Source organism: Pogoniulus pusillus, chromosome 4 (assembly GCF_015220805.1).
Source record: "Pogoniulus pusillus isolate bPogPus1 chromosome 4, bPogPus1.pri, whole genome shotgun sequence".
Classification (NCBI taxonomy): Eukaryota; Metazoa; Chordata; class Aves; order Piciformes; family Lybiidae; genus Pogoniulus; species Pogoniulus pusillus.
This window is the reverse complement of record NC_087267.1, coordinates 32,004,547-32,017,431: the sequence shown is the minus strand read 5'-3', so window position 1 is coordinate 32,017,431 and position 12,885 is coordinate 32,004,547. Positions and strand designations below refer to the sequence as shown.

Sequence of the window (12,885 nt, the reverse complement as noted above, 5' to 3'; positions counted from 1 at the left end):
ATTGGGATTTGCTCCAGTCCTGAAATAGCTTTTCTAACTTGTAAAATTGGACTTTTGTATTTATTGTATTTTGTACCCTTGCATGTATTTTACCCAAAAAAACCCACCAGTGGAGCAAGGATACATTATTTATATGAGAAGAAGCAAGAAAACTAAGCTATTTATCTTTTGTGGTTCAGTATACAGTTGTATGCAGAAAGGGAAGTCAGCAATGATCATAAAGATAAGTGTATGAAATCCTTTCTCATAGTTGGTTAGTTTGACATGTATTGGAAGAGACTGAACCATAAGCTGGAGTGCAGGTATCCAGAGTATGAAGACTTCTATAACATTCTTCAGTCTGGCACATTGTCAAAAGCCAATTCACTGCAGGTGTGTACATGTTTCCTTCCACTCTGGAGTAGTGTCTATGGTTACCAGCACTGTGATTTTTTTTTTTCCAAGTGAATCTTGAGACAAGGAACAAAATCTGCACAAAAAGTACTGGAAGGGATAAAAAAAGTCCAGTTATTGGAGTGATATCATAAAACAAGTATCACTAGAGTGTGTTAAGTATTTCCCAAGTACCAAATTGTTCCAAAATTTTGGAATTTGGTGTATTGTCGAAACGATCCAGACTCCCTCTCTCAGCCATGGAATTTGTCTCTTTACTGCATACTGATAGGTTTTTCTTCTCTCTGTCCTGTTGGGATTTGGCCAAAAGTCCTCTTTTTGTTCTGTTTTCACGTTCTCTTAGCAACACATTCTCTTAGCTCTTTGTAAGTGATAGCCAGAAACTGGAAACTGTTCCTGTGTGTTTCTATTTATGTGTTTGGTTGCATGGTTTACAAAAGCAGTGGTAGGCACAGGTACAGCCAGTGTGCTGCAGCTGCACCTCCATTGCACTGGAAACTGTTCAAAACTGGTTCATATTAATGCAGATACTGTGACTTGGGTTCATCTGTGCATTGGCCCCTGCTCTTGTATTTGTGCACAAACACGCTTCATTCCACTATCACAGAGGCAAAAATAACTGCATGTAGAGCACATGCTACAACTGTAAATACTGTACGTTTACTATAGTGTGCTAGGTTTGCACTGTCTCCTGTTCAGAGGTTCAGTGGAGGACAGGGCTTGAGATAAAAGTTTGCAGAAATAACCATTTCTGCATTGCTAGAAAAAAAATTACCACAAAGTAAATTTGCCACAGATAGCCAGTCTGTCATAAAAAGCAGGCAGTGATTTTGTTAGCAGCAGTCAATTTCATTCTCTGCTCTTTGGTTAAACTTTCCTAGAGTCTTTTTGTTGGACGGTTGGGTTTTGTTTAGCTTTTGTTGGTTGGAGGTGTTTTTGTTTATTTGGGGGGGGGGTTAGTTGGGTTTGTTTGTTCTCTTGATCATTTACCAATCTTTATAAACATTACTTTCTTGTCTTCTTAGAGTAATCTTTACCCTCTGCCCAGTAAGCTCTAATATCACCAGCCAACTGGCTGTTCATCTCAGTTATTCTACTTCTCTTTTTCCAGTTAAGCATTTACTACTCTTTTGCCATTTTTATAACAGATGATAGCTTGGATGGATAACAGAGGCAAAGAGTCTAAATACTGGTTCTAATCCTTAATGTATAATATTTCAGGTCATCAGTACCAGTTGCCTTAGTGATAAGAGTGTGCACAAATACAACTGTGCCAGTGTTTTCAGAATACTGCTCTTATGTCTAGTACAGGGCTCTTCCTAAATACTTTCCTTTTTTTTTCTTCAATTTCGGTCGAAATTTAACCTGAATACTGAGGTATTCTGGAGATTGAAGTATCTGCAGAGCTATGAGGAGAGATTTGTGATGTATTGCATCATTTAAATCAGGATAAATTATTAGAATGAGTTGCATACAAACTTGGCAATATTCTGTCACTTCCAGTCCCATTGAATGTCTGCTGGAAAAAACATTTATAATCTAATCAGAGGTTGTGTGCTTGATGCACAGGTACAAAGTACTTTTATACAGGAGATCATGCCATACTATTACAATATGCCATTATTATCAACTTAACCACTGAGCAGTTTTGTTGGTGTGTGGTTTTTTGGTTTGGTTGTTTGGGTTCTTTTGTGTGTGACGTTCCTGGAATAACTGAGTGTTTGCCTGTTCATGTTAGTGTTTGATAGAATTTGTTGCTTTGCACGATCAAAGCTGACGTTCTGTGGCTGTTTGGCATTAACGTCAGGGTAGGGTAAACAAAATTAATTAGAGCAACTGTGTGTTTTCATATAGGCCTTGAATGAAAAAGGAGGCAGTAAAAAGAAGGAGTCTGCAGAAGCAACTGATGAAAAGCTGAAGAAGGAAGTTGAACATTTGAAAGCAGAACTGCAGAAGACATCAAATGGTGAGTTTTGTTTAGGACTTCTTTACAATTAAGAAAAACACTGGATAAAAAATTAGGTATTGCATTAGCTTCATTGATTTATGGAACACTTGGCTTGGTATTGCTTCACATTTGGCTGGGAGCTGGAAAAACACGCTTTTGCCATGTTCATATTTTAATAAATGTTTTCGTTATGAAAATGTGCACAATGTAGTTTGAAGACCTTCATTTTAATTGTAATTAACAAATTGAACTGATATATTTAAGAGTGGTGTTGACTCAATCACTGACCTGATGAGGAATCAATTACAGATTGCTTAGAGGCATCATCAGGTTGACCTTTCATGTCAAACAAAGCCACTCTCCCTGTATAAAATTTTTAAAACTCCATTGCTTAATATTCTGAATGTACATATCTCCTGTAGCAGAGGTGTTAGCTTTTGTTAGAAAATCTTTTTTATCTGCAAGAAAACGGGTCTTGCAATTTGTAACCTAATACTTTTGTTAGCAGCTTCCGTGTTTAAGGTTTAGGTTGTCAAAACTACTTTCTTGGCAACCCAAATTGAGATAGGAGCAGATTTTACCTGTTTGTTTCTGTCTTAACTGAGATCTGTCAAGGTGTGTGGTGCTTATGAACACCTGCTCATCTGAAGTTAGAGTTTCTAAGATATAGCTGTCGGTGACCTTGTAAGCATTAATCAGATGTTCAAGTTGTAACAAAATACAGGTTCTTGTGGTAATAGATACCATGTTGTCATCAAAACATAGTCTTGTTTTCAAATTGCATGGCACTGCTACAAAGCGCTAAGAGTAACAACAAGTATTATTTCATTGTCCACTGAAGACACGCAGGAACTGTGTAACAGCTGTTTTCAGCTGGGCTTGAACCAACTAGAATCTTTAGAACTACTTCACATTCTTAGGCTGGTTTGATTGTGGGTTTTTTCTCTCCTGCTGTTTTCTTAAAGGAGGTGGGAAATTGCCTTTGAAGTGACAGGATCAAGGAAAAACCTAAATGCATATGTTTTATTTAAACTAACTGGTGGTATGTAACACTAATATAATGTAAGCTTTTTCAGTCAGGAATGCTAGAGAAAGCTAAGGAATAAATATATTTACCACATGCTGTTTCAGCTGCATTCTCCCTGCGGGCTGTTGTCCATCCAAAAGGTATATAAATTAAGACATGCTTGAGTCTTTTGTTAGGGGAGAAAGTTGGGGAAAAGGTCTTTTTAAAGAATTAATAGAAAAGTATTTACAGCCCTTCCCCTGATGCCACCCCTTTCATGGCCAAAACAGAAAACCCTGTGGTGCTCTTAATTCCCATCTTCAGCTAGATTGTGTTCAGGTATGTCTGTCTTTATTCTTTTTGCAAGTTTTCTTGTCCGTCGTTTTGAGCAAACTGATAACCAGAAAGATTGAAGCACCTGGTAGTAACTACATTTGTAGATAGCTTTCTATGGAGTGTTAGAGATTTAATGTGAATCAAATTTATGGTTTTCTTTTGAAGCTTCTGCCACTGAGCAGGTGAATGTTGAGTGTGGGGGCAGTGGAAGTGAAGAGAATAGGGGTTGGCATTTTAATGATAAAACAAGGCAAAACTAGTATAAAAAGGAAAATTTACTGGGTTGGGTATGGGGCATTTTTTGTTTTGTAAGCTTTAGTATCATTAAGAGTCATAAGCTTGGATTTTGTTTGTTTGGATTTGCTTTTTTTTTTTGCTGCTCATACTTGTTTTGTCATCCAGTCCTTTTCACAGAGTGGTTTCAAGTATCTGTTGATCTGATCTGGTACATTTTGTTAAGGTATTTGCACATGGTGATAGTTGGCCACACATTAGAAGGTGGGTTACCTTCATGAAGTGGCACCAGGAGCAGTCCTAAATTTAAGTCTACTTCACATTCAAATAATGAGTTTTAGTATCAGATTAGTGCTGTGAGTTCAGATGACATACAAATCTGATTCAGTATTTACAACTAAGAGCAAAGAAAATACTGTATGTCTCCTCTTCTGAAATTGCAATGTAGACAGTAATTATTGCAGACGTTAAGTAGACTAACTCCAGTTCTTCAGCTTTCTGCCTTTCACAACCATATATGGTTTTTTTTTGCTTTATTTAACCAAAGGCAAAATTTAAGAAGACCTTTTGCCACTTACTGGGTTCTGCATCTGCAGACGGGGAGGAAACATGAAAATACAAGACAGGCCAAGTAGTGAAATTACTAAAATGTGAGTCAGGGTTGAAAATGAGTGGCAAAGATTTCAGCCAAACTTGTCATGTTCTCAGACTTCTTTATCCCCTTTGATGCACTTTTTGAACTTTTTCATAGAAGTGAAGGAAAGAGGGCTCGTTCTTCCCTACTTGCATACTGGGAGTTTTAAAGGCACTCAGCAGTTGGGCTAGCACTTCAGAGCCTAAATCCATTTTTAGCATACCTGGACATGTAATAACATGACTATTTAGAAACCTTCCAAGATGGTATTTATTGATACATTTGTATGTTATGAAAAATGTCTCACTGATATTTAGAAATAAATATAGGTACTCATAGGAGCAATCAGTGCTGATGTGAGAATGTTTATACTGCCATACTTCAGGCACATGTCTGACAAACTACTGATTCAGATAACTGAAGGCTTTCAACATTGCTGCAGGTCTCAAAACTACAGGAATTTTCTGGGGAAAGAACTGTTATGATACCATTTTATTTTGATAGTTTTTGAAATAATCAAAAAACCTACAATAAAACAAACTATCTGCAACTGGACTTCAGGTCAGAGTCAGAGAAGTTTCATAAAGCAGCTGTCCTTACAGTAGTACTTGAGTGTGGGGTACGATTCCAACCTGGAAGTGTCTCTATGTGAAATGCCCACTCGTTACTATGGGACCTTTTGGACAGGAGGGAGTCTGGTTGCACTGCTGTACTAGTTCATCTTCTATTTCATTTTTTTTTTTGGTGACACTGTCCTTGTGCATGTGTAAAGGTTACAACTTTGTACAGTAAAAATTTCTGTTGTATAATAAATGTTGATAAGTCTTGCAGCAGAACACACTGGTGGTAGACTCCTGTCCAGTTCATTGACCTTTTCACTCTTCTAATAGTATTTCATAGTAAATGACATGCACCTGAAGCTTCTGCCTGCCCCTTACCAGCATAATGGTATTGTGTTCCCCACTTGTGTGCAGTTATGGAGCTGGGGATGTTAATGCATCTTTGAGCTGAGTCTGGAGTGCCACACTGAGACACAGTCAATCCAAAGACCCTTTTTTTTTGTTCTTTGCCGCTGGGATTGCACTTTGTGAAGTCCCTGCTGACTCAATAAAGTCACTTAGGTGCTTTGGAACTCTAGTTCAACTTACACAAAAAGAAAATATTTTCCTGTTTTGTCATAGGCATATGGTGGGGCAGAGGAAAGGAGATTTTTGTGAAACTTCTGTGCATCCTTTAATGAGGCTTGGTTTGTGTATAGCATGTGTCACGAGTGCTCTTTGTTTCATGACTGCATAGTGTTGTAGAAGACAGTAAGAGCAACGATTCAGGTAAAGGGCTAAAATAGCTTTTAACTGCTGACTAGAAAGTGTGCATGTACAGATGTACAGTTCTCAAATACAAATATTAGGAAGACAATGCAGGCACTGGGAGTACATTTCGTAGAACGGTTGCTGCCAGGTTGAGCTCAGCTTGGCCTTTGTTCTGCCAGGTAGACTACTGCCATAAATGAAAAAAATACATTTATGTTGAGTTCCACTGAAGCATTTAGTTTTTAAAAAACAAACAAAAACCCCAAACTGTCAGCTCCCTTTTGTAAGATGGGAAACAGATGTGTAAGTTAAAAGCACTGGCCATGGCTTCATGTTATTTAGCTAATGGCAGAGGGAGATAAGGAAGCAAAAGTTTGTTGTAACTTTTTAGCTGAGAATCATAACTTTGGTGGGAGCACTGCACCATGTCACATACAACAAAATTTGCTATTCATAGTTTTTGATTCAAAGGGTAAGTGCTGCATACAGCAAGCATGATTTTGTTATGCAAGGCCATTTGTGCATCAGAAGATGCTGTAACTTTTTCTTTTAAACAAAATTTTATTTGAGGATGCAAAAGGTACTTTGAGAAATTTGTGTGTAATTTTTATGGCCTTGCCATCTTTTTAAACTTTATCCAAGCATTGCATCTTAAGAGAATTCAGGATTAGTATGGAATTACTTGACTGGAGTTGTGTTCCCAGCTTTGCAGTGTTTTTGTTGGCAAATCTCTTGTCCTGTCAGTGCCTAAATTCTTAAATGTGAATAGCTCTTTCTCAACATGAATCTTATAAGAGAGAGATCTTTCTTAGTCTTAAACTAGTCCAAATCATTGGGTTTTAGACCTGTATTGTGAGCAATGCTAATTTAAGTTCCAGATCGTTTCCTTAGTAGCAAGTCAAGTGACTTAGTCAGATCATGAGTAGCAGTTCTGTAGAGAACTGCTTTTGTTGCTGTTTGGTTTTGGTTTGCAGTTCTCCATCCTTGTTGAAATGAGAAGATACTAGAAATGCTATAGTTACTGGACTGTCATAACCTCTTCTGAAAATTTTTATTTCTTATCTGTTTTGACTTTAGAGGAATCTTTGAAGTAAATTGTCCTAGAACAGGGTACAGAGAGAATGTGGTGAAGGAAAGACTAATTCTTTACTTCTCCCCAAGTGTACATTTTACGTTAGTTTATGGACCTCCAGTTATATTCTGCAAAAGGATAAAGTTTTCCATAAATGTTTTACATTGATGTACTGCTTTAAGAATATTTAGTTGATTTTTTTTTTTCCTGTGATGGAAGGGGAAAGAGTGAAGAAGGATAGCCCACCTCTAAGTACTGAGGCAGGATTTCTGTTTCAGGCCCTATCTGTTCTTCTCGCACTGAGTTAATGTAGAAGGAGCATTGCTGCCTGGTCATGCATTTTCTTAGCAGGAATAATAAACTGTTAAGATTTTGCTTGCTTCCAGTCCAGCTGTTCTGCCTCCTGTGAGGCGAACAGGGCAGATGGAAGCCAGAAATAACATTTGACTGTATTGTGCATACAAAGGATCTTCTGTTTTCTGCTGGATCAGTGTTCATATGATACAATCCACATGACAAACAATACATATACCTGTACGATAGATTTGGCTGCACTGCAGTGTTCATGCAGTGGCAAAATAGTTGAGCAGTGATGTAAAGCAGTTGAGGAGTGATGTATGGACGGTCTCCGTTGCTGGACAAGAAAACATCCAGAGAATTTGGTGCACTGGGGAATCGTTGTCAAAGATGTGATGCTACTTTTTATTGTGTGGCCCAAACAGGAGTGAGTCTGGGTTTGGTTGGTTTTTGTGTCCATAGCCAACACAGGTGGAGAGAACAATCAGTTCTTTGCTTTTTCTTATTCTAGGGTTAGGTGAGGTATTCCTGTCATACATCTGTTTTGGTCAAAACATTGAAACAATGCAACAGCTTGTTTGCAGATACTGTTAGATATTTCTTTTATGTTTAAAAAATACATTAGTTTTCAGTTGCAACTAAAATACTGTACTTTTCCTTGTAAACATCTAAATAGTATTAGATCTCTAATACCAAGTTCTCATTTCTGAAGAAACTATATTGTTAATATTAACTATGTATAAGAATATACATAGACAAAAATTACCTTTCTAATTAGCAGATCCTTGAAGAGGTGAAATGGCATATATGTATGTTTCTTGCATACAAGTTAAAATTGATAAGCTTGTCAAATTATCAAAACTTTATTTTAGAGTAATTTCCAAATTTTACTGTGAATACTTTAAACAGTAGCAAGATCAGATGGAGAGTAAATGCAGTGGGGCTCGGCTTGTCAGATGTGTGGAAATCATGGTTACTCCAAATGCCTTCCAGACACCAAAACCTTCAGAAAATATTTTGGAGTTTGTTGGTGTGTTTGGTGGTTGTTTTTTTTATTGATAACTGTCAAGAATGTGCTTAAAGGATGAAGGATATTTTGTAGAAGTATGGAAATGAAAGAAAGGGTGTAAAGAGATGGAATGAATTTTTTACCATGTTGGTTTAAGTAGATGTAAATGTAATTAACTTCAGTAGACTAGAATTTCAGCCTAGGTCCTGAAAGTCCTACTTCTGGAAAATCACTTTCAGACTTCTAAAATAAGAAGGAATTCAAGTGAATTAATTAAAAAATAGCAGAAGCAATACTAGGTGAGAGAGACTATCTTTGTACACTTAGGCAAGTGGTCAAATCTCTTGTGTCCTGATGTTTCAGGAACTAGTACCCAAAAATAAGCATGGTTCAGATCAGGGTGCTTTTATGGCTGAGTACTTAATGAAAAAAACCCACATTTCACTGCTTATCTTTTGAGAAGAAGTTCTTGCAAAGGTGCTGCAGTTCTTGAATGTCTTGGAGGTCTCTGGGAGAGAACAGACTGACAAAGATAACTTCATATATTTGGAATAAGGAAATTTTCTTTTTGTTTTAATTCATATCACTGAGATTTGTTTTTTTAAATACAGCTATGCAAAACAGTCTTGTAGGCTATTAACAGTGGTTTTGTGGTTTAGCATGAATAAATGAAATTTTAGGGTACTCTTGTGCTGCTACAGCAAAGAGAAATAAAGATGGCAGAGAGAAGTAATGACTTTATGAAACTTTATGTTGATTCACCCTGTGTTGTAAATTAGTCCTAATGAAGTCCTGGGCTGTTTTGTACTGCAGCATAGACACACTTTCAGTTTATTACTGTTTATGAGAAGAGTAATATGTGAAAAACCTGTTCACAGTTGTCTATTCTGCCTTCTCATTCATCAAGTGATGCTTCAAATTAACTCATATATAGTAAAATGTATAACACAGTGAAAAGAAGACTATGCCAAGTGTTCGAATTCCCTCTTTGTTTTGAGGATTGTTGAGTTCCATTTTTCTGGAACTGTCTTCTGCAATGTGACAGAACGCTAGTCACTGCTAACTTGTAATAGTTTATTGGTCTTGACCTTACCTTTCTTACAGACTCTTCCTGTTCCTTGTGCTGCTTTTCCTGAACACAAGTAATTCTCTTTCCCCTTTCTGTCCTGCACATCTTTTCTTGTGTCCATCAGTGATGGTTTAAATTTAAGCTTTTTTTGAGAGGGAGGACTGGCTAGTGCAGTGGAGCCCTAATATATGACCAGAACTCTGAGGAACTGCAAGAATACAAGGAATCATTAAAACACTAATTCTAATATTTTACAGCTCTTGACAAGGCAAAAAATGAAGTGACTGCAGTTAAAAAGCAGTCTGAAGGCCTTAAAAAAGAATATGATAATTTGATGAAAGAGTACAAGCGGCTTCAGGTAAGTGGTTCTAGATCACTATATAAGCGTGATATACCAGCAACATTCTTCTCATTTGGTATCTATTATGCAAGAGAACTTAACAAAATCTTTAGTATAGCATAAAGTTAAAATGAGTAGCACTACTTAAACATCATCAAAATAGTAGAATTTGGTTTTCAAGGACTTGACAGCAAAGCTATTAGTGTTTTCTGGTTTGCACTTCAGATAACAAAGCTTAGATTATCAGTAGACTTGACTTTGCTGTCATTTGAGATTCAGGTAGCTTTGGTTGTGATGATCAAACTGAAATCTTGAAAGAAAATGATGAATGTAATGTGTATATGCTATATGTATGATTTATAAGAGTAACTATTTTGTTTGCTCTCTTTTTTTACAATAATGGATTACAAATTCTGTAATACTGTTGATAGACGTCAACAAAATGAAACCACACAGAAACCCCCAAACCAACCCCAATCTAACCTCTGTTAAAAACAGGCTACAATAATACACAATTTAAATAAAACAGGCAAACCAACCAACAATAAAACAAAAAAAAAAAAAAAAAAACACAACATGGCAAGTAAAAGCTGAATTAACAGTTTTATTGGGTGTGTAATTATTTCTGGTAGAACTGAGATAGCTGCCTATTCTTTTTAAGTTGTGTGACAGATGTGCTGCATACCTAATGTCTTTCTCAGAATTCAATCAAAATTTCATAAAAATTAAAGTTAACCTATTTACAAGGAATAGCTTAGCAAGAAATTAAATGGTTAAAGTTATGGTGACCTGCTTTTCAAAGAGCTGTGTGTTGATTCTGTATTAATAGATTGTTTTAAAGGTAAATTTGAGCTGATTATGGTGCTTTTTTCCTGTACTCTGTGAAGTTGCTTACCAATTTCCAGCCTCACCCTGTACTCTTACAGAGATTGCTCAGCTGATGTCTGAGTTAGAATGAAGACCACCGCACATGCCCTGTATTCTTCTGTGCTTCCCTGTGTAACGAGCCATAGTAGTCCTGCTGCATTTCTAGCAGTCTTGTGGTCTAGAACACACATCCTTTCAGTTTTGTGTGTTTACCTCTGAATGGAAAGAACAGAAGGTACTGAGCTTCTAAGAATAAATCAGTTAATAGCAGAAAATGTTTTCTGCAGAGTTTCCTGCACAATTCACCTATTGGAGTGGTAGTAGGCTGTGTGACCATTACTGTGCTAGGATTAGAAGAAGCATGGATATTATGTGGGGTAGTGCTGATGGGAATACAACTTCGAAGGGTATAGAATGAACAAATCAGGTGTGACTGAAAGTGGATAAAGTTTGGCACGTGGAGTCAACAACTTTTGATCTTGCTAAATGTTAAAAAGAAGCTGTTCATCTGTCTTTTTTCAGGACAGTGTAAATGAAGCAGAAGACAAGAAAGACCTGTAGGTGCATCTAAGACTGATGGCATCGGTAGTCACTTCAGTGTGAAAAGCTTTGTGCTGCTTAGGCTCCTGGTACGTACCTGAAACAGAACTTGATTTTTCTGAAGAGCACGTGCACTGCGAGAGCAACGATTCAAATTCCTCTAATATATTTGTGTTGCCAAAATATTCTGTGTTGCAAATAAAATGTTACATGGCTTACCTGATTTACTGTGGAGTTTCACTGCTCTTGTGAGGAGAAACTCTAAAATCTTCTGATTCCATCTGGAATGACTTGATTGTTCTCCAAGGTTTGCCTTCCGGAATGGTAACAGATCATGCACCATTTGCTTGCAGCATTTGAGCAAGGCTGTATATCACATTGTATCATAAAAACACAATTAGCTAAACCTCCTTTACAGCACCTGTTTCAAATCTTCAAAAGTCCAGTTAGCAGTGGGGTGAAGAAGGATGAAAGCCATTCCATGTCAGTGGAAAAATGAGTGACAATCAAAGGAAAATAAAGAAAACTGTGTTTCTAAACCCGTTTCACTAGCTTGTGACTTTCACTTGTATACATGGATGAATATGTTTTAACAAATACTTTGCATGCCTCTGGTTTGTCTTTCTTCAGCATACTGTGTTATTTCAGTTTTGGGATGAACATTCTGTATTTTTACACTGTTTACATATGTTTCCTCTGTATGTGCCACCTAACTTGTTTTGCATTGGTAAGTAAAAATTCTACATGTAGGTGGTTTGGTTTGGTTTTTTTTCATGGATACAATACCTTGAATAAATGTGCACTGTTTTGCATAAGCCTTTTTTTGGCATTCATACAGTTCTGAGTTTCTTTTCTTGGTTGGTTCCAGTTTATATTTGAAAGTTGGATATATTTGTTACATTAAAGGGATTGTTTAAGTTCGTGAGCATCTGGGTTCATTACGTTAATCTCTCCTGTGATGGTTTGGGGGTTACCCCGCCCCCCCCACACTTTTGTATTTGCCCCAGCTAACTCAGACGGACCCTGGGAATATAGATGAAGCAATTTATTTACAGCTAGCAGAATTTACAAGCAGCTATTTACAATATATACAGTTATATACAATTATATACAGAAATATACAAAGGATAAACAATATGAAAGCACAACTCCCCTCCCAGAAACCTGAGTCCCCAGGAGGGGCTCTCAAACCACCCCAACACCTCCCCCCGGCCCTCTCAACCTTACCCCAGTTCTCAGGAAGAAGAGAGGTGCAGCCAAGAGGTTAGGGAGCAAGGTTAGTAGGAGCAGGGTTAATGAGATGTGACCAGGTCTAAGGCCAAAGCAAGAGTGAGAAACAAAATGGAGAAAAAGTCTTTCTTCTTCCCAGAGTTCTCAGCGTGACTGTGAGAGAAGTAGACACAATTGTTTTTCATTTCACTGCCCGTTATCTAGTTCTTCTACCAAAACATTCCAGCTTGCTTCAAACTAGCACATCTCCCAATGCACTATCTTGTCAGGCTTAACAGGTAAACACACAAGGATCAAAATATACTTCTAACTTGGTAATATTTCACTTTTCCTAGAAATACAGCCTTCTTCCTGGGTTAGTTTTGATTGCTCTGGAAATAGGGTTTGTTTAGATGATAAATTTAAACATAGTGTGTTAAGCATATTAACATAACCTATTAAATACAGATACCTTTGTTTTCTTAAAATGCTTCATCCTTGCTAAAGTAGTACAGAATATTTTCAGGGATTCTATCAGACTGGAGATTTGTTTATTCATAACAAAACTTCCAGGAAAAGCTACAGATTCCAGTACCCATAGGTGTTGCTGATGTAGTTGAA

The 12,885-nt window shown here is 37.1% G+C and overlaps 1 protein-coding gene across 2 annotated transcripts in view; it reads left to right on the top strand.

The window, feature by feature from the left end:
* The window catches only part of DUS4L (dihydrouridine synthase 4 like), a 37,708-nt gene extending 25,838 nt beyond the window's left edge, over positions 1 to 11,870 (top strand). For both annotated transcript variants that reach the window (XM_064142508.1, XM_064142507.1), the window contains 3 exons: positions 2,248 to 2,359; positions 9,566 to 9,666; positions 11,038 to 11,870. In XM_064142508.1, coding sequence (XP_063998578.1) covers positions 2,248 to 2,359; positions 9,566 to 9,666; positions 11,038 to 11,076 — 252 coding nt within the window. In that variant the 3' untranslated portion in view covers positions 11,077 to 11,870. The remainder of the gene's footprint in view (positions 1 to 2,247; positions 2,360 to 9,565; positions 9,667 to 11,037) is intronic.
* Positions 11,871 to 12,885: the final 1,015 nt, after the last annotated feature.